The 22,909-nt window shown below is 36.7% G+C and overlaps 1 protein-coding gene across 1 annotated transcript in view; it reads left to right on the top strand.

Moving 5' to 3' along the window:
* Positions 1-22,909, top strand: part of AOPEP (aminopeptidase O (putative)) — a 363,790-nt gene that overhangs the window by 11,726 nt on the left and 329,155 nt on the right. Inside the window, exon 2 of the mRNA XM_049772315.1 lies at positions 6,143-6,309. Coding sequence (XP_049628272.1) covers positions 6,143-6,309 — 167 coding nt within the window. The remainder of the gene's footprint in view (positions 1-6,142; positions 6,310-22,909) is intronic.

Below are 22,909 nucleotides of genomic sequence, written 5' to 3'. Positions count from 1 at the left end.
GGTGAGAGCCTAGCTGAGATATAAAGTTCGATCTTGCAACTAACTGGTTGCACACTTACAGGGAAGTTATTTTACAGCTCTCTGTGATAAAAGATATCCCATGAGGGAATCTCTTAAGTGTTTTTCTACATAGAGCTTCTGTATTTTCACGGGACTTCCAGATGAGACTTACTGTCTGCTTTTATAAGCAGCTTACCTTTTTGTATCCAAAAACACTTTTGGTAAAATAGTAAAATTCGGTAAGGTCAATTTATGTCTTAAAAACACTTTTATTTAATCTAGTCCATTTTGATTTTACCCCAGATCTCTCTTTCCAATTCTGTTTTCTCTTGGAATGGCCATATTTGGTCGATTTGGTTTTGGTAATTGTGGAAAAGAATGTGTAAGAAGAAATGCATGTATGTGAGGCAGGGAGAGATAATCAATGTTAATATTTCCTGTCCATTTTTGGTCTTTGGTTTATATGAAGCAAGAAAGCAAGAGTTTTGCTTACCTGTGGTAGAGACTAACTTAGGTTTAGTGAGAACTTGGAGTCATAAAAATGTCCTTATAACTTAAACTTCTTTTAAAAGTTTTGTCTTTTAATACCATGTCAAGTAAGAATTTGAGAGGGAACCCAGTCACTATGTACTGTCATCATTGACCATGTCCTGAACACACAATCACATGTTTATTATCCCAACAGGTTCTTCAAATTAGAAGAACTTTACTGGTTTCGGGTTACAGATCTGCATCCGTTACTGCCTGGTTATAGTTTTTTAATGCCTTTCATTTCACCCATTTGCCACCACCAAGCCCTTCTCCCCTTCTCCCATGGGTATATACAAAGATAAATGGTGTGAACTTTGGTACAAGAGTTTTCTCTTGTATCCTGAAAGAAAATTATTTATTCTCAGTAATAAAGTTATAAACAATCTGAATTTCAGCTGGCACCTGCACCCATAAGCAGTCAGGCTGTGCATGGGTAATAAATACAGCTGTATTTGTTTATTTCACATCGATAAACGATAGCTTCTTAGCACGTTTCTGAATGCACATCAGGCAAGGATTTTATTTTCTATTGGATTCTTACTTGATTGTATGCATGATAGGAGTCTTCTTCACTTGGGCATCACCAATTGGAGAAGGCGATTTTTCATGACTATTTGAAGACCTGTTTTCTTTTTTTTCCATTGCTTGATACCACTTTATTACAACTACATAACAATTATCATATAGAATCACAAAGACACCACAGAAATAACTGGGAACAGTAAAATAAAATAGCAAAGACAGGCTGAAGAATTGATATATAAACACCTGTTGACCTATATGCAAACAACATGTTAGAAGACATAGAATTTTTTAATTCCATTTGTAATTGCATAAAATTAAAATACCAGGAATCAAATTAACTATAGAAATGAAAAACAGACATTAAAATATAAATAATTTATGATACAATTTATTAGTTTTTTATTTTTATTAGTTTTTATCTCTTTATGACCCAAGTTAAGGTTCTATTAATCTTGTCTATTTTTAATTGCATTGGTTTTTCCTATTTGTCTGTTTGATTTCATGAACTCACATTATTCTGGCAAAGTATAGGATGAGGCAGAAGTGAATAAAGCTTCACAAAGTAGAGAACAGTTTGTGTTACAATTATTAACAAATATTTACTTTCTGAAAACAAAGGATTATTCTGTACATTATATGCATTCATACTATGTGTACAAATGTTTCTTGGTCTCAAATTAAAAATGCCATGAAAGACCTGTTTTCAACCATCCTCTATCTGTTGACAGAGACTCCAAAATTCTACCACTCAGATTTTATTCAGATAACATTAAAATACACATAGCTAAATTATTTTATATATGTGTATTCTGATGGTCAATAGACATAAGCATCCATGTGGTAAATGTTCAAAAGATATTTTACAGCAGGTAGGGCATTTGCTTTGCATGCAGCCAACCAGTGTTTTATGCCTGGCACCTCATATGGTCCCCTAAGCATTTCCAGGAATGATTCCTGAGTGTAGAGCCAGGAATAACCCCTGGGCATCACCAGATGTGGTCTAACTAAAAATAAACAAATAAAAGGCCATTGATGATAGTTGGTTTGGGCATGAGAAGGAAGATTGAAACTGCAGCTAACACTTTCATTCTTTGAAACTGAGGAGAAAGGAGTCAACTAAGACAACAGTAAGGACTTAGATTTAAAAGATTTGGGGCCAGAGAGATAGCATGGAGGTAAGGTGTTTGCCTTGCATGCAGAAGGACGGTGGTTCGAATCCTGGCATCCCATATGGTCCCCCAAGTCTGCCAGGAGTGATTTCTGAGCGTAGAGCCAGGAGTAACCTTGAGCGCTGCCAGGTGTGACCCAAACACACACACACACACACACACACACACACACACACACACACACACACTCACTCACTCACTCACTCACTCACTCACTCACTCACACACAGATTTTGTAGGCCAGTGGGAAGGTGCTTGTCTTGCACATGACCAAGCTAGGTTCGATTCCAGCATATGGGAATATGGTCCCTGAACCTGCAGCAGAGATCCTTGAGTGCAAAGCAAGGAGTACACCTTGAGCACTAATGGGTAGGCCCAGAAAACAAAATGTAAAACATAAAAACCTAGAAGACACTTTGCCATGGACTCTCTTTAAACTATTTTCCTATTTATGAAAACACTTCACTAAGAAAGTGATTTCATTTAAGCCAGACATGGGTGTATATGGATATGATTTTAGATAGATGAGTTGATCAGAACTTTCAGAGTGATTACTATGGAGAATGAGTGAAAAATTAGAAGTAAAAATAAAAAAAGATTGAAGCAGAAAGCAGCATATATGTAAAGAGGGAGGTAAGAAATGAGAAGTGTGAAGATGTGAGGAGGGTGAATCTGAGTGTTTCCTGGTAGCTTAACTACTCAGTTCCTTTGATGGAGAGTTCAGGTGCCATGGCATAAATTACAGAAAGCACTTTCTAGATCAGACAAATCTTCACAAGGGTGAGACTTCTTGGAAGGGAGATGGTGACAATACACACATGAGAAAGGGGTGGTGACAATACTTTTTTTTGTTTGTTTGTTTGTTTTTGTTTGGGCCACACCCAGCAGTGCTCAGGGATTCCTCCTGGCAATATGGGTACTTTTATGAAGTCATTGTTCCTAGGTTTTTTGAGATCAGTCTTTAATTCCCACTCTTAGAAATTATTGGTCGGGTTTAGTAAATCATAAATTCCATGTTCTGCAATTGCCCCTGCCAGTGTTCTGTAAAACCCCTTAAATACAAATGTAGGAGATAGGACTCTTTCTTCTTTGTCCTTTCTTGCAAATGTTTTACTGAGTTACCTTTTTCTTCTAATAGTTTCATTATTCTATTTCGTGGTCTGAAAAACCAAGAAAATTATTTATTGTTACATAGTAAATTATTTAACAATATGAGAGCTTAAAGGAATATATGCATTTATCATTTCATGGTTTTTAAGTGCCAGAAACTCAGGAAGAGCTTTGGGTAGTTTCTGGCTTAGGATACCTTACACTACAGTGAACTGTCTGCCTGTCCCACCGCAGGCATCTCAGTCCTCTTCCACTCACTTGCACTGTTCTTGTTGACAGGCCAGAGGTCCACCGTGACCAGAGATTTCTGTTCCTACCCCGAGTATCTTCATGGCATGTGTGTGGCAATGGAATTTCCCCTGAGGGATATTTTGTGTGTGTGTGTGTGTGTGTGTGTGTGTGTGTGTGTGTGTGTGTATGTGTGTGTGTGTTAGGAAATCTCTAGACAAAAGCCTGCCACTGTGTAAGTAGCCCATCTACTTATATTGGAAGTTATTCATAGAATGGCTTTACTGAGACTGAAAGCTTTGATTTATGGATAGTTGGAGGGTGGTCACACCTGGTTCTATTCAGGAGTCACTCCTGCCAGTGTCCAGAAGACCATTGCGGTGCCAACAAGGTTTAAACCATTGTGGCATAGCTGCATAAATTCATGCTTTATAAAACTTTGACTCCTTACTTTGACATTGGAAGAAAAAGCAGTGGTATTCCAATTTGTTTCCAAGTGATGTTATATTTCCTTCTGAGGAGGCTTCTCTAAGATGGGGGAAAAAATCAAAGTGCTTTATAAATAGAATGCTTAGAATAAGGTTTGCCTCCCCCAGCTGTCCAAGGTGATGCTGCTGAAACATCTCTCCATTCACTTCCTCTCTACCATACTGTCCTTCCAACTTCTCAAGGCTTTTATTCAGCTTGAGTCAAGACACTAACTGAGACCCCCATCTGGACTTGAGTGGAGCTTAGAAATCATTGAAGGTGGGAACCAGAGCTATAGCATAGCAGGCAACCCCAGACGGATGGATCCCAGTTCAGTTCTTAGCATCTCATTTGGTCCCCTGAGGCTGCCATGAGCGATTTCTGAGCACAGAGCCAGGAGTGCTGAGTGCTGCTGGGTGTGACCCAAAAACCAAAAACAAAGAAAATAAAGGAATCATTGAAGATGATGGACAATTCAGAATCTTCAGAATCTTCTATGAGCTCTTGCCTTGGATTTATGACTTTGGAATACAGAATAAATACATTTGTGGACCAGAACAGTGGAGACATCTACCTGATCCCCTTCTCATTCCTCTTTGATGTGTCACCCAGAGAGGTCAAAGTCATCTCCTAGAGTCATCAAATGAGGTGGTTGTCTAGACAGGACTAAATGTTTCTGAATTTCTGATCTTCTGTTCCTGCCCTCTATTTAAGCAGCGAGTTGTCCTGGCAGGCGCACTTCCAGGGTAGGCCTTTTTGCTTGTGGGCTCTTGACTCTTCTCTCCTGCTGTGCTGTCATCACCTATTGGCTTGAAGTTTCCTTTCTCAGATTTCATTAATTTGGTGGGAAAGCTTTTGGAAAAGTTGAGAGCTGGTTGATAAGATATTTCTTCTCCATGCCCATGTCCTCTGGCTTATCCAGCAGTGACTTAATCTCATCTGTGTTCTCAGTACCACAGAACAGCCTCCAGTTTACTCTGGCTTCTGCCAGATGACATAGCCAGTATAACCCAGTAACACAAGCTTCTCAACCTCTAATGCTAATCTCTGGGCTGCCTCACCATCTTCTGATTAGCTTTTCATCTCTAGGTCTTGAAAGGCTGGTTCTCTATATTAAATTACCTCTGGACTGGTTTCCTTTTTTACTTACTGGATCCTGACTGATTGATTGGTACCATAATTCCATGCAGTCTTGCAAATTGTTGACATGCCATAAATGTTCATTCATAGTGATTAAATTTGCATATTTGTCTTACTCCTAAAAAGCAAAAAGTGCTTTTTGTAAAACTTTTTTTTCTAAGACCTTTTTGGGGGTTGGTCTTATGTCTTCTACTTTGCAGTGTCAAATAAATGGATTTCTCTTGAAATCCATAAATCTCATAAATCTCTCTTTATGTCCACTTAGAGAAGATTCTTGATATGGATGGGTTTATATTGCCTAATTGTAGCAGAATGAACTCTAAAATCATGTCTTGCTTTCCACACTTGGGTTTGGTAAAAACTCTGTCCTTGACCTTTCTCTCCACAAGCTGGTTCTTTTGGCCCAAGGTCCTGCTTATATGCCAACCCCAGTTCTTGTGCTCCCTTCAAAGTTTCCCACAAATTTCTATTTGAGATGGCGGTTTTCAAATTGGGGGTATCTGCCTGCCAGCACTGGATTTGAGACCACCAGCTGTTTTTCCAAACATTAATATCTCAGTAATCTCCCAAACGTAATTTTCTTTCCAAAATATTTTCAAAGGTTTGTATTAAGTTCTGTAACACATTTTTCTTTTGAAGTCTTTAAGGGCCTAAGGGGAGGGACAAGGGTAATTTAAATGTTAACTTGGCAGAGTAGTTTGAAAAACTTTCTTTGAAAAATATTTTCTCCTTAAAAACAAACAACTCTCTTTACATATTTAAGTTATTCATTTGGGGAGAAATTGCTGGTCAGCTATTCACATAGTCGGCCATTGGCAGCTTTAATTCAGAATGTTCTGAATCCCCTCAACAACAAAAGCTCAAATATGTTGTTTTTGAAAGCTCAATTTAATCTTCACTATTATGTTATTGAGAAAGTGACAACTAATTTTAAAGGTCTACTTCTTTATTTCTCTGTCTTTCCTTTTCAGGCCATGTGTTTATACTATAGGATCTCCCATAAACAACAGGGCCCTTTTTCCATGCCAGGAGCCACCCGTTGCCATGTCAACATGGCAGGCTACAGTTCGAGCAGCTGCAACTTTTGTTATTTTAATGAGCGGGGAAAATTCTGCTAAGCCAACACAGCTTCAGGAAGGTACTGTACATATTTTGTGCTTCTTTATGTGTTGTACACATTCTGGATCCAGGAACACAATACGCCATGTTTTTCTCAACTTTAAAAAGCTCCTTTATTAGTTGGGTTGGAACAAACACACTGTTAAAACTTCCTGCCCAAGAATTTCAGGGGCTGGGAAAGGTCAAGGAAATAATAGCTCTTCATGCCAGAGTTATTAGATCCTGGATTATTTCAGCAGTTGCTTCACCTGGAGGTGTGGACATCATCTGGGGATGGTCTCAGGCAAAGGCTTTCTGGGCAGACCAATGTTACAGAGCACTAAGTGTGCTGAATGACACATTGCTAACTGACGTTCCAGTTGGCTGATGCACTACAGCTGAGGCTAGTGCTGTCCTGGTAAAGAAACTATTCTATATACTGTTTGTACATGAATTCCCAAGTGAGGTAAATAAAAAAGATGGAAAGCAGCACTCATGCATCATCAGCATGGTTTCAGACAAAATTATCAGTGTATTGAAATAACTACTCTTCCCTTTAGATCTTGCTGAGCACGTTGAAAAAAGGTAGGTAACATTTTTGTAATTCTATTTTAAAACATATTATGGTGCCTCCTCACATACTTAATAAAAACTAAAATATACACAAAAGGGAAAATAGTTATAAAATAATTTTAGAGAAATTATTGCTTTATATTTCTTTGCATTTCCCTCCAGTAATTAAAATCTAGAATATGTATTATCTCAAAATTTTTATTATAGGAGTGGAGGGGGGGGGCAAAAAGTTTTTATTATAGCATTTAACAACTTTGTGTTTTATATTTATTTATTATATTTATATTTTATGACCTTTAACTTTTAAAAATTATTTTAGTATTTTCTTGATTTATTATATTAAATATTTATATGTGTATAATTTTTAGGTAGTTCTATATTTATTTAATGTATTTATAAATATATTTATAGTACATTTACATATTATGTTTACATGTGTCTATATTTTATATCATACATTATATATTATATATCATATATAATTTATGTGCTCCTACATTTATGTTATATATTTACATAATCTTATAATAAGATTATTTTCATGTTAGAAATTTTTATTAGTTCTAAGTTCTTTTTCTTATTATAAATTTAATATTTCTTAAGAGATACTTCTATAAATTTATGAGTTAATAAGTCAAATATTTTAATTTTTGGTCCTGGAGAGATAGTACAGCAGAGTAAGGTACTTTCTTCACATACCTGGCACTCCATAAAGTCTCCCAATCCCTGCCAAGAATAATTCCTGAGCATGGGGTCTGGAGTAAGTAAAAAACCCAAAAGAAAAAAAGGTTTAGGATTTTGTTTGTTTGGTTTTGATATGGGGCCATATCTGGTGATTCTCAGGGGCTACTGTGATCAGGGTTTACTCCTGGTAGTGAAGAGATGCTGAGAATTAGCCTGAATTGAATAGGAGTCAGCTGCTTACAAGGCAAGGAAGGGCCTTTCTACTACCTCTTTAGCCCTCATTCAGAAATATGAACATGTTTAATTTAAGGATGTTGGTGTATATTCCAAGTTGTTGTGTGGGCCCCCATTTTCCTGAAGGTTACTCATCTGATAATCAAGGAAGGTCACTCTTTGATTTGGAATAACTTAATTACACTGTACTTTTTATATGCCCTTATATATGTATTTTTCATGAATATTTTTCTTTTTTATTGTTCATTTCATTGTCTATTTTTATATTGGAGAAATATTTAAAAGTTTTTTTAAATATCTTTATTTAAACACCTTGATTACAAATACGATTGTAGTTGGGTTTCAGTCATGTAAAGAACACCCCCCCTTCACCAGTACAACATTCCCATCACCAATGTCCCAAATCTCCCTTCTCCCCACCCCACCCCCACCTGCACTCGAGACAGGCTTTCTGCTTCCCTCATTCATTCACATTGTTATGATAGTTCTCAGTGTAGTTATTTCTCTAACTGTACTCATCACTCTTTTATGTGAGCTTCGTGTTGTGAGCTGGACCTTCCAGCCCTCATCTCTTTTGTCTCTGGGAATTACTGTAAAAATATCTTTTATTTTTCTTAAAACCCATAATTGAGGGAGACTTTTCTGCATCTATCTCTCTCCTTCTGACTTATTTCACTATGCAAATTAGATTCCATGTATAGGAAAGTTTCATGACTTCATCTCTCCTGACAGCTACATAATATTCCATTGTGTATATGTACTACAGATTCTTTAGCCATTCATCTGTTGAAGGGCATCTTGGTTGTTTCCAGAGTCTGGCTATTGTAAATAGTGCTGCAATGAATATAGGTGTGAAGAAGGGATTTATGTGTTGTATTTTTTAGTTCCTAGGATATATCCCTAGGAGTGGTATAGCTAGATCATATGGGAGTTCAATTTCCAGTTTTTGGAGGAATCTCCACATCGTCCATAAAGGTTGGACTAGACGGCATTCCCATCAGCAGTGAAAGAGAGGTCCTTTCTCTCCACATCCCCACCAGCACTGCTTGTTCTCGTTCTTTGTGATGTGTGCCAATCTCTGTGGCATGATATGGTACCTCATAGTTGTTTTGATTTACATCTCTCTGATGATTAGTGATGTGGAGCATTTTTTCATATGCCTTTTGGCCATTTGTATTTCTTCTTTGTCAAAGTGTCTGTTCATTTCTTTTCCCCATTTTTTGATGGGATTAGATGTTTTTTTTTTCTTGTAAAGTTCCATCAGTGTTTTGGATATTAGTCCCTTATCTGATGGGTATTGGGTGAATAGTTTCTCCCAGTCAGTGGGTGACTCTTGTATCCTGGGCACTATTTCCTTTGAGGTGCAGAAGCTTCTGAGCTTAATATATTCCCATCTGTTTATCTCTGCTTCCACTTGTTTGGAGAGTGCTGTTTCCTTCTTAAAGTTGCCTTTCATTTCAATGTCATGGAGTGTTTTACCTACGTGTTGTTCTCTATATCTTATGGTTTCATGTCTGATATCAAGGTCTTTAATCCATTTGGATTTGACCTTTGTGCATGCTGTTAGCTAGGGGTCTGAGTTCGCTTTTTTGTAAGTGGTTAACCAGTTGTGCCAACACCACTTGTTGAAGAGGCTTTCCTTGCTTCATTTAGTATCTTGGAGTTAACTTGATTAAAGATGTGAAGGACCTATACAAAGAAAACTATAAAATTCTGCTCCAAGGAATATGAGAGGACATGCGGAAATGGAAACACATACCCTGCTCATGGTTTGGCAGGATTAACATCACTAAAATAGCAATACTCCCCAAAGCATTGTACAGATTTAATGTGATCCCTCTAAAGATACTCATGATATTCTTCAAAGAAGTGGAACAAACACTTCTGAAATTCATTTGGAGCAATAAACACCCTCGAATAGCTAAAGCAATCCTTGGGAAAAGGAATATGGGAGGCATTACTTTCCCCAATTTTAAACTGTACTACAAAGCAATAGTTATCAAAACAGCATGGTATTGAAATAAAGACAGACCATCAGATTAATGGAATAGGCTTGATTACTCAGAGAATGCTCCCCAGACATGCAATCACCTAGTTTTTGATAAAGGAGCAAGAAATTCTAAAAGTTTTTTTTTAAATTTGTTTTCTTTTGCCACACCCAGTGATGCTCAGGGGTTACTCCTAGCTATGTGCTCAGAAATCGCTCCTGGCTTGGGGGACCATATGGGAGTTAGGGGGATTGAACTGCGATTTCTCCTATGTCAGCCATGTGCAAGGCAAGTGCACTACTGCTGTGCCATTGCTCCAGCCCCTAAATTTGCCTGTTTTTTTTTAAAAATAAAGAGAACCAGATAGATTGTACTCTACATACAATGCAGCTAATTAAATCCCCATCACTCTTATTATACCCTGGCCACATCCAGGAGGAATGTTCCCTGAGCACAGAGTGGGAAGTAAATAAGCCCTACACACTGCCATGTGTGGCTGTGCCACGCCTGTGTGTGCTTGTATATGTGAAAGAGAGAAAGAGAGAGAAAAGGAAAGTGAGAGGGAATTTAATCAAATAAAGAATTCACTCTGTTATCTTCTCTTACCTACATACCTCAGTTTTAATTAATATAATTACCATATTTTTCATATCATAAGACACACTTTTACTTCCCCCAAAGATGGGGGGAAATGTCTGTGTGTCCTATGGAGCGAATGCCATCTGGAGCTGAAGCCGGAGTGCAGGGGACTTTTTTTTATATTAACAAAAAAGTATTTAAAAAATATATACTATCTGATGTAAAAAAAAAAAAAGTTAGGTAAATGTGTTTAACCAGATGTGGACCAATGTACTGTAAATATACTTTGGCCTTGTAGGCTTGTTGTTTGCAGCTGCCAGCTCCTGATGTCTCTTGTTTTCCTCATCTAAAAACTACATGTGTCTTATGGTCAGGTGTGTCTTATAGAATGAAAAGTACTGTGGGTTTTTGGGACTCTCATTTCCCATTGTCTTGTTTTTATTTGTCTTCTTATATAGGAATTACAATTAACATTGGACATTTTCATCCAGCTTCAACTCATAAGCATCTATATACTTTTTTTGAAATTCTTTAATTTGTAAGCTGATTCATATTTCAGCCAACTGGAAAATATTTAAAAATTTTTTTCTAAAAATGGATATTTGGTATAGATTTTGAGGCCTCCCTATTGAGATGGGCTTTGCTTGTAGATACTTACATACATTATAAAATTCTTTTCCATATTATTTTCAAGACCTCATATATTTTCTCTACCATTGAAGTATATCATCAGCCCTACTTTTCCTTTTTAAGTGATTATAAATATTTTCATCATAATTTTTAAATTTTTGAGGAGAAATCTGATATCAAATTTTTTAAATCTTTGAAAGTAGTATGATTTAATCCATAGACATTCATCAATTTAAAATTACATAATTCTTTTTTTAAATTTTTAAAAAAAATTTTATTTGTTTTTACATTTTTTTTATCTTTATTTAAACACTGTGACTAAAACATGGCTGTAGTTGGGTTTTAGTCACAAAAAGGGGGTTTTAGTCACACCCCGTTTTATCAGTGCAACATTCCCATCACCAAATTCACCCCATATTTTTCTACCCACAGCCCCTGACTGTATTTGACACAGTCATTTTACTTCTCTCACTCATTAATATTATCATGGTAGTTGTTAGTGTTCTAACTGCACTCACCCCAGTTTCTTAGCCATTCATCTGTTGAAGGAAATCTTGGTTGTTTCCAGAGTCTGTAAATAGTGCTGTGATGAATTTAGGTGTGAGGAAGGGATTTTTGTACTTTGTTTTTGTGTTCCCAGGGTATATCCCTAGAAGTGGTATAGCTGGATCATATGGGAGTTCAATTTCCAGATTTTTGAGGAATCTCCATATTGTTTTCCATAAGGGCTGGACTAGGCAGTATTCCCATCAGCAGTGAATGAGAGTTCCTTTCTCTCCACATCCCTGCCAACACTGATAGTTCTTGTTCTTTGTGATGTGTGCCAGTCTCTGTGGTATGAGATGGTACCTCATTGTTTTGATTTGCATCTCCCTGATAATTAGTGATGTGGAATATTTTTTTCATGTGCCTTTTGGTTATTTGTATTTCTTCTTTGAGAAATTGCCTGTACATTTCTTCTCCCCATTTTTTTTTGTTTTGTTTTTTTTTTTTTTTTTTTAGTTTTTGGGTCACACCCGGCGGTGCTCAGGGGTTACTCCTGGCTGTCTGCTCAGAAATAGCTCCTGGCAGGCACGGGGGACAATGTGGGACACTGGGATTCGAACCAACCACCTTTGGTCCTGGATCGGCTGCTTGCAAGGCAAATGCCGCTGTGCTATCTCTCCGGGCCCTTCTCCCCATTTTTTGATGGGGTTAGATGTTGTTTTCTTGTTAATTTCTGTCAGTAACTTGTATATCTTAGATATTAGCCCATTGTCTGATGGGTATTGGGTGAACAGTTTCTCCATCTATGGGTGGCTTTTGTATCTTAGGCACTATTTCCTTTGAAGTGCAAAAGCTTCTCAGCTTAATGTAGTCTCATCTGTTTATCTCTGTTTCCACTTTTATGGAGAGTGCTGTTTCCTCCTTGAAGATACCTAGTCTCAATGTCATGGAGTGTTTTACCTGCTGTTGTTCAGTATACCTTATGGTTTCGGGTCTGATATCAAGGTCTTTAATCCATTTGGATTTGACCTTAGTGCATGGTGTTAGATAGAGGTCTGAGTTCGCTTTTTTTGCAAGTGGCTGACCAGATGCTCCAACACCACTTGTTGAAGAGGCTTTCCTTGTTTCATTTCGCATTTTTTGCCCCTTTATCAAAGATTAATTGATTATATAATTGGAGCACATTCTCTGAATACTCAGTTCTATTCCACTGATATGAGGGTCTGTCTTTATTCCAGTACCAAGCTATTTTAATGACTGTAGCTTTGTAATACAATTTAAAGTTTGGGAAAGTAATGCCTCCCATTTTCCAAGGGTTGCTTTAGCTATTCATGGGTGTCTATTGTTCCAAATGAATTTCAGGAGTGTTTGATCCACTTCTTTGAAGAATGTCCTGGGTATCCTTAGAGGGATTGCATTAAATCTGTACAGTGCTTTGGGGAGTATTGCCATTTTAATGATGTTAAACTTCTCAATTCACGAGCTTTGTACATATCTCCATTTTCTTGTGTCCTCTTTTATTTCTTGAAGCAGGGTTTTGTAGTTTTCTTTTTCTTTATTTTAATTTTTTTAATTATGAGAACAAAGATGCAAAGAAAGAGGACAAGGTAAAATTACAGTGGAAGGACAATCACCCATAACATAATTCTCAGAAGAAGTCCCCTTGCTGATATCTTAACTTTGAACTTTCAGCCAAAGAACATTAAGATAAATAAAACAGAATCCATGTACAATTACTTTGTCCCTCAAGTCCCCAGACTGTAACACATTATAATATTTCTTAACAGCACACAAAGCAATCTTAAGCCATAAAACTTATGTAACTCCTTAAACATTAGAAGCATAGTATTTTTTACATTTCCATGTACATGCATATTAGCTTAAGTTATCCTCAAATTTTAAGTGCTTTTTTAAGGATTAGAGTCAAAGGAGCACAGTAAAAATGGTGTTAGAGTGGCAATTGTTGTTTGCATAGGCCCACCAAAATTTGAGGGGCATGGAAAGGAATAACCTTGGCCTAAATACAAAGAGACCCTACCCCTGAAGTTTCCTGGCATAAGACCAACTCTAGTCTCCAGGCAAGCTAGATCATCCAATCCAAGACATTGACTGTAGTGCCAACACACTTTTCACACAGTGTCTGTTGTTGGTATCATGTTTCTGTATTAAAGATCCTGGAATCTGCATATCCTACATTGAAGTCAAGATGTGGAGCGTCCTCTCGTTTCACCTCACCATTAAAGGGCAATGTAGGGAGCCCTGTCCTGTAAGCAGGTCATTGTTGTTGTTAAATCTTCTCAGTGTTAAGGGAAGTCTCTTTTGAGCAGGTTGATGTCTGAGCAGTGGTAGGGTCTTCCATGGTAGAGGATTGCTTCCAGGTGATGTTATAGACAAACCTGGATGTTTCGTAGATGGCTTCCCTGGTACAGGGGTGAGTGGAAAATGCCCTTTCTTCTGAGGTCTGTGCAGGTCGTTATGTCAATGTTCAGGGTGTAAGGTCCCTTTGCATTACAAGATTTGTTGTTCCAATCTCTATTAGATAGGATCTTATTTGTATGTATAGTATTTTTCCATTTTAACGTGCCTATGCAAAAAAGGAGCAATGCCACATGGCGTTATTGGCGCATATGGGGGCCGTAAGAACAAGTTCAACAATCCCCATGACATGGTTCAATCATAAGCATTAACTTGGGGTACTCTTTCACCAAAATTCCTTGTTGAACAGCTCATAAAGAGAAGATAAAAAAGTTGTTAGAATCATCACTGTATAAGAGAATATTTAGTAAGACTTTTAGCTGTAGAGAAAAAACACAAAATATTCTAAAGAAATACGTGTCCTTTTTTGTCTTTTGAATCAGTTTGGGGTTGTTACACACAATGCACGGCTTTGGTCTGTGATTAGGATTGTGCAGTACTGAAGTTAAAAGGAGTAATGTGGATTAGTGATGTTTGGGGGGGGGTGAGAGAGTTAAGGCGTAAAAATGAGCTTTGTAGGGATGTTGGAAAGGGCAGAATACAAAATGGACATTCTGGATATGCAAAACATAACATAAAGATAAGGAATACTCTTAATACATGCAGTGTAGTTTTCTTTTTATAGGTCCTTCACATCTTTAGTTAAGTTAATAAGATATCCAGATAGGAAAAGAAGAAGTCAAGCTCTCACTGTTTGCAGATGACGTGATACTATATTTAGAAAATCTTAAAGACACTACCAAAAAGCTTATAGAAACAATAGATTGATATAGCAAAGTGGCAGGCTACAAAATTAACAAGCAAAAATCAATGGCCTTCTTATACACCAATAATGATAGAGAAGAAATGGACATTAAAAAATCCAACCCTATTCACATTAGTGTCACACAAACTCAAATATCTTCAAGTCAATTTAACTAAAATTACATAATTCTAAACTTACTAAAAGGAGCTGGTTTTTCTGGAAAAAAATCAATTCCATATCTGGACAGATAGTTAAGTGCTTGCTTTGCACACAAGGAGTGATCCTTGAGCACAGCCATTGTGTCCCCAAACTACCCCCGAAATATATTAGTTGCAATTGATTTGTATGTAATAAAATGCATGCAGTTTAAGCCTTCTTCAAGTATACTTTTTTTTTGTTTGTTTTTTTTGGCCACACCCATTTGATGCTCAGGGGTTACTCCTGGCTAAGCGCTCAGAAATCGCCCCTGGCTTGGGGGGACCATATGGGACGCCAGGGGATCAAACAACAGTCCCGTGGTCCTTCCATGGCTAGCGCTTGCAAGGCAGACACCTTACCACTAGCGCCACCTCGCCGGCCCCATACTTATAAGTATGCAATTCAGAACAAAATAAATAAAATAAAGTACTTATCAGGATTTGCTTATATTCATATTTCCTATACCAAGCATAATATCACAGAGCATACTTTACCAATTCAAACTAAGGGAACGACTGGGATACATAAGAAGAAAGAACATATGTTTAATACTATAGTTCTTCGTGCTGTTTATAGTTAAATTATCAGAGTACTGTGAAGGTACTACCAAAGCTGATTGCTAGACCCAAAAAGACTTCTGAGGAGGAGAAGAATGTCTATAAATTGTTTCCAATCTTTAAAGAAAAAGCATATATGCATAAAAGATGATGTTACTTCTTTTCCATGTTATGATTGGTAGATTGGTCCCTTTGGGCTTTCACTTTCTAGTGCACTGTACCTTTTAAAATAATGAGCTGGTCTGGAGCAATAATACATCAGGGAAGGCCTTACATTTGGGAAGGCTTTGCATTTGGTTGATGTGAATTTAATCCCTGACACCACCCATATGGTTTCCTGAGTTCAGCCACGAGTTATCCCTGAATATAGAGCCAGGAGTAAGCAGTAGAACTCTTCATCTCCTAAGTCACGTTTTCTCTCAGTATACATCAACTTGCTTGTTATTTCTCACTGATACCAGGTTATTTCCCAAAAGAAACAAAATACCTTTATAAAGCATAATGTAATGAGACAACAGTCAGTCCTGGGGGTGGGGTAAATAAAAAGATGTATTGCCAAGTCCTACTCCATGAAGGAAATCATTCCTCCTTTTGTTTCTTAAGAGAAGGCTAATAATTCAGACTCTGTATTACCTTATTATGAACATATCATGAGCATTTATTAGCAGAGGAATCATTGTCTTTTTTCCAAGAAGGTTAAATGAAGGCCTTAGGGCTTACTGGATTTACTTGGCTCCCTTATTTTTTAACTTGCATAGACTCAATTGGAAGAGAAAGAGCCTGTATATTATTGTTAGCCTGCATTTCCTAAAAATCTAACCTTTTAAGCAGAGAGACCCAGTGCTCAATTTGTTTTTTGTTTTTTTTTTGTACCTACTAGGTGCTCATATTAGGTACTTAATTTTAAAAAATAATTGTATTTTGTGTAATCTGGCAGACCCAGAAATGTTCATTAAGAACTGATAGGGACTAATGTGTTTTCAAGGTCATTTTTGTTTTGTTTTGTACCTCAGTCAGGAGTGTTTAGGGTTTATTCTTTTTGTTTGTTTGTTTTGTTTTTTTGCTTTTTTGGGTCATACCTTGCAGCGCTTAGAGGTCACTCCTAGCTCTACACTCAGAAATCGCTCGTGGCAGGCTCAGGGGACCATATGGGATGCCAGGATTGAAACCACCATCCTTCAGCATGCAAGGAAAATGCCTTACCTCCATGCTATCTCTCCGGCCCCTAGGATTTATTCTTTTATTTATTTATTTATTTATTTATTTATTTATTTATTTATTTATTTTTATTTAAACATCTTGATTACAAACATGATTGTGGTTGGGTGTCTATCATGTAAAGAACACCCCCCATCACCAGTGCAGCATTCCCATCACCAATGTCCCAATTCTCCCTCCTCCCCACCCCACCCTTGCCTGTATTCTATGCAGGCTTTCTATTTTCCTCATACATTCTCATTGTTAGGATAGTTCTCAATGTAGTTATAGGGTTTATTCTTTTTTTTTTATCAGGGAAAGAACACAGTTTATTTTTAATCATTCATGAAGAAATGAATGCCAACACATATGCCACAATCCCAGCCCCTTTCAACAATTACCACTTTGTCTCCTTTATCAACAGTGTCAGGCAGAACACAGAGACCCACAGGTTTCCGAACACTTGTGATATGCCTGTCAGGCAGAGTATTTCAAGTAGTTAAAATGGTTGTTTTAACTATTTGCTTAAAAGGACACATTTAACCCTCTTTTTTTTTTTCGGTTTTTGGGTCACACCCAGCAGTGCTCAGAGGTCACTCTTTTTTTTTTTTTTTTTGGTTTTTGAGTCACAACCGGCGGTACTCAGGGGTTACTCCTGGCTGTCTGCTCAGAAATAGCTCCTGGCAGGCACGGGGGACCATATGGGACACTGAGATTCGAACCAACCACCTTAGGTCCTGGATCAGCTGCTTGCAAGGCAAACACGGCTCTGCTATCTCTCCTGGGCCCTCAGAGGTCACTCTTGGCTCTATGCTCAGAAATCGCTCCTGGCAGGCTCAGGGGACCATATGGGATGCTGGGATTCAAACCACCGACCTTCTGCACGCAAGGCGAACGAACGCCATGCTATCTCTCTGGCCCCGGTTTTACCATCTTTCTTTTTTTTTTTATCTTTATTTAAACACCGTGATTACAAACATGATTATAGTTGTATGATTACAGTCATGTAAAGAGCACCCCCCTTCACCAGTGCAACATTCCCACCACCAATTTCCCAGATCTCCCTCCTCCGGGTTTATTCTTAAGTTTAGGGCTCAGGGATCACTTCTGGCATGGCTCAGGGGACCAAATGCAGCACCAGGGATTGAATTTAGGTAGGCTGCATGCCCTGACAACTGCACTGTTTCTTTGGCCCCTGAGGTCATTTCTTAAGCTCTCCTTCTTTATAGGCTCAGTAGCTTTTAAAAAAGTCAAATCAACAAGAATTGGTGTAATGCATTCTTATTTCACCTATGGTAATTTCTTTTTGCTTAATTTTGTTTTATTTTTCTAGTCTAATAAGAAAAAAGTGAATTCTACTTTTATTTAAGGGAAGTCTCAACATGAACACATTGGTCCAATTTAAGCTCCTTTCAAATATAGGAGAAAACTGTATGAGCGTTTTAAACATGAAAGATGTTTAAAAGCTATATGTGCCCTTTCATAGGATCTTATTTTGTTTTTCTGTGCAAAAGGCATGAGACATTACTTCATCCCGGGCAAAATGCTACTCTCTGGCCTGCCTAATAGACCAACTCTCTGACATTCGGTCTTGATTTTATGTGGGAAAATCTAAGGAAAAGCCAAAATTTCTGGATCCAGACCCTCCTGTGTGCAAAATGAAAGCCAACTTTTCTTCTCTCAGTGACTCAAAAAGAGCAGTACTGTTTAGACTGCTCCCACAGTGAGTAACCAGGAATAACATAAAACGAGATGGTAAATTAAGATATTTGGGAATGGTTACAATTAAGTATTTTCACCACAAAGGGAAAAATGCAAAGTAGAGAAAACTCCTTATTTCTAAAATTTAGGAAACTTTATCCTGGTCTAGTACAAATACATGTGTTTTGGGATAGGAAAACAGTGAATGAATTGACTTTTCCTTGTTTTAAAGCTAGGAATTTAAAGCAAAAAATGTAAAACAGTCCTCTGGTAATTGAGGACTGTGTTCTTTGTTACAACATTTATAAGGTCTTTTGTAATTACTATATTTTATAAATCTTTGTCAGTTCATTTTGCTTGAGATTTGCTTTTGACTAGATGTTGCTTTCTTTCATAGGGATTCACTTAACAGAGTTGGCTTATGTGGAGGTAATCATGGTTTCTTTTGGATAATGGTGATTCCAGAATACATGTGTATTTTCTTGTGTTCTGTAGATTTTTGTTAACTCTCGACACATCAATTTTCTCAGAAGAATAAAGTACTAAATAAATAGCTGTGTAAAACCATCTGAACAAGAATATATTTGTTGTTGCGTTTTATGATCCATGTTGTACATTAGTTTAAGGTGAATCAGGTTATCTATATCATAGTGAGAATGGCAGGTGAGACTTGAATGACAAACCTACTGGTATGTAGTGTGTGTTGTTTTTTTTTTTTTTTATGGACTCCCTCTGTCTGGAGGAAAACCTAAGAGGACACTTTTATTTTAGGCTCAGTAGGTGGCGCTCTTTTACCTGGTTCACAAGGAATCATGTTGCCCATCAGTCCTTTTTGGGTTTCTTCGTTTCTTGTGCCATTGGGCAGATCCGTGCTGCGGGCAAGGAAATCCAAGTTTTTGTCGAGTGGTATTATTGCTAGAGAAGCAGTGCCATAACCTGGCAAAGGGCCCTAACTAAGCAGAGTTGGTACATACCATACCAGCACAGGAATTCTTACTATCTGCTTTGTTCTGGTGCCCGTTCCTGCCTTTGAGCAATAACAAGAACTAACAAAATACAGTCACTCCGTGGAATTTTAAGAGGATAGTCCTATCTCATGAAACCAGAACTTGTGGAGTTGGAATCTAAGAAGTAGTGACAGGAAAAAAACTGGATTTGCTACAAGAACCTTTCAGGGAAAGAAGCCAAGAGATTGTAAACAGTCCAAGATGGGAGTTTTTATCTATCTATCTATCTATCTATCTATCTATCTATCTATCTATCTATCTATCTATCTATCTATCAATCATCTATATACATATACATATTCCCTATATATGTATATATCATATATCACACTTACATATAATATATTATGTTATTATATATCATATATAATATAATGTATAATATACAAGTATATATTATAAATAATATAATGTATAATTAAAATTTAATTTATTTAATATTTAAAATGTATAATTTATATATTATAAGTATTATATATGATATACACATATATAGGGACTATATACATATGTGTATAGATACACATATACACATATGTATTTATACATAAATTTATTATAAATTTTTGTAAATTTATTTATAAGTTATATATTTATAAATTTATAAATAAATATATATCATACTTACAATAAATGTAGGTAAAAAGAACCTTGAAAAAGGAAAGAATATGAGTACAGAAGAATTGAGTAAATAAATAGGGTATGTTAAATAAAAACATGTAGCAATATTTCTGACTGCTTTGTGTTGTCTTACCTGGAAAAGTTTAAAGTGCCTTTTTCAATTTTCAATGAAAACAGTACTGGCTAATAGAAGAAATTCTGAGATTTTTATCTCTACAAATAAAAGTAATGTGGAAGCAGAGTGGTTTGTTATGGTATGACTGCCTTTGGAATATGTTGAGTGAGTTTATTTAGGGGTGCCTTAAGAGGAAGTCTATGATTTACATTTCATTCACTGTTGTTAACATGATTGATGTGGGAAAATGACTCACAACTTGATTTTTACTCCTTTTTATGAGAGTGATTTTTTTTTTTTCTCAAATAGAGTTTTTCTCAGAAAGCATAAAATGCTCTTTCTTGGAGATCACTTAATGGGGTGGAACTATCTGAGCCTTGAATGCTTGAAGCCAACACTTCATTCTGTTGATGGGCCTGATGGCCTCCACTATAACTGAGCCTGAGCATGGAGCCATCAGGTCTGTACTACTGGGCTGAGTTTTGCCCAAGTGGCTCTTACTTCATACTGCTCGGGAAGCACTATACCACCCAGAGCCAGAGTTTTTTACTACAGGAAAACTAACTGTTCCATTATGTTCCTCCTTTGTTATTTCTCTTCACCATTCCTTCATTCTTTTAATGATGACTGGTCTTAAAATTTTTCTACATCACTAATCATCAGGGAGATGCAATTCAAAACAACAATGAGGTACCATCTCACACTGCAGAGACTGGAACACATCACAAAGAACAAGTATAATCAGTACTGGCAGGGATGTGGGGAGAAAGGAACTCTCATTCACTGCTGGTGGGAATGTCATCTAGTCTAGCCATTATGGAAAACCATATGTAGATTCCTCAAAATACTGGAAATAGAGCTTCAGATGATCTAGTTATACCACTCCTAGGGTTATACCGTAGGAACACAAAAACACAACGTAAAAATACCTTCTGCACACCTATAGTCATTGCAATGCTATTTACAATAGCCAAAATCTGGAAGCAATCCAGATGACCAACAACAGATGGGTGGCTAAAGAAAATGTAGTACATACAAACAATGCGGTACATATATACAATGTGCAGCCTTCAGGAAAAATTAAGTCATGAAATTTTCCTATAAATGGATGGACATTATGCTGAGTGATATAAGTCAGAGGGGGAGAGATAGAAACAGAATAGTCTCACTCATCTATGGGATTTAAAAAAATTAAGGACATTATTGTAATAAAACCCAGAGATAATAGAGTTGAGGCCTGGAAGAACCGGGCCATGATATGAAGCTTACCACAAAGAGTGGTGAGTGCAGTTAGAGAAATTACTACACTAACAATTATCATGACAGTGGTAGTGAGTGAGAGAAGTAGAATGCCTGTCTTGAATAAAGGTGGGGTGAGGGAGGAGTGAGGCGGGGGCATTGGTTGCACTGGTGGAAGGGGTATTCTTTTTTTGTAACTGAAACCTAACTACAAACATGTTTGTAATCATGGTACTTAAATAAAGATCTTATTAAAAAAAAAAAAACAAAACACCCGTACTTGGGGCTGGAGAGATTGTACAGTAGTAGGGTGTTTGCCTTGCATGCTGGCCAAACAGGATGAACCTAGGTTTTATTCCTAACATTCCATTTGGTCTCCTGAGCCTGCCAGGAGTGATTTCTGAGCCTAGAGCCCAGGAGTAACTCCCGAGTTACAAAACAAACAAAAATGTTCTTCAAAACTATGCACACAAGAGGATATTTTTAGAGTACTAAATGAAAGAATAATCTTAATACTTTCTATTTTCAAAACTTAAACTATAACCTTAAGTGACAAATTGGATGAAAATGGGCTTAGTAGATATTCATAGAATATTCCACTCTTAAGCAGCAAAATGCATATTTTCCTTATATATTCACAGACGATTGTCTAAGATATGGTGTATGGGGTGACACAAAAATAATCAATAAATTTATGAAAATTAAAATTATGTCAAGCCTTTTTTTAGATCACAATGATTTGAAGTGGGAAATCAGATAAAACAAGAAAGAGGAAAACACAAATATGTAGAATCCAAACAACATGCGGTTGAATTATTTTAATGAGGAATTCAGAGAAAATATTTTTTAAATACATGAAGACAGATACTTTACTATATAAATTATGGAATTTAACAAAAGCAGTATGAGAAGGAAGCTTATAGAAGCTTCTGTTCTACCTCAGTGAAAAAGAAAACAAATTACAAATAAAAATATACTAGTTTTTATATAAAAATAAAGCCACCCCCAAGAGCTCCCAGTCCAAAATGAGTTGGTGGAAAGAAAATGCTAAAATTAAAACAAATAAATGAAACAGATTTAAAAGGAATGGCTCATAAAAAGAATGAAAGGTCAGCTACTCAAAAAGATAAAATAGCTCTCTAACAAGATTCATTTTTACAAAGAGAAAATTAAAATCAGAAATGAAAGAAGTTACTGCATATATGGCGTAAATTAAAAGGGTTTTGTGAAAAAATTAGAGAAATCAATATTTTAGAAAAATGTATTTTAGGAAAATCTACATTGCAATAATTAGTTGGACAACCTGGAAGAAATGGGCAAATTCTTTTTCTTTTTGTTGAATCAAGATAGTTTTTATTGAAATTTATTTAGAAAGATATGAAGGGGTAGAGAGGGAGAAGTGTGTGTTCAAGAGAGAAAACATACTTCTGGAGTAGATATAAGCAAAGAAATATAGAAATAAGCATTTGAGTTATATGTTCAGAGAGAACACAGGCTTGAAGAGTAAGCCAAAATGGACAAATCCTTAAGAAAGAGAACATATCAAGATTGGATCAGAAGGGGAAAAACGGTCTAAATAGACCAATAGCTAGTAGAGATTAGATTCACAAT

The sequence above is a fragment of the Suncus etruscus genome, chromosome 4 (assembly GCF_024139225.1).
Source record: "Suncus etruscus isolate mSunEtr1 chromosome 4, mSunEtr1.pri.cur, whole genome shotgun sequence".
NCBI classification, from domain to species: Eukaryota; Metazoa; Chordata; class Mammalia; order Eulipotyphla; family Soricidae; genus Suncus; species Suncus etruscus.
This window is presented reverse-complemented; position numbering and strand designations above follow the sequence as displayed.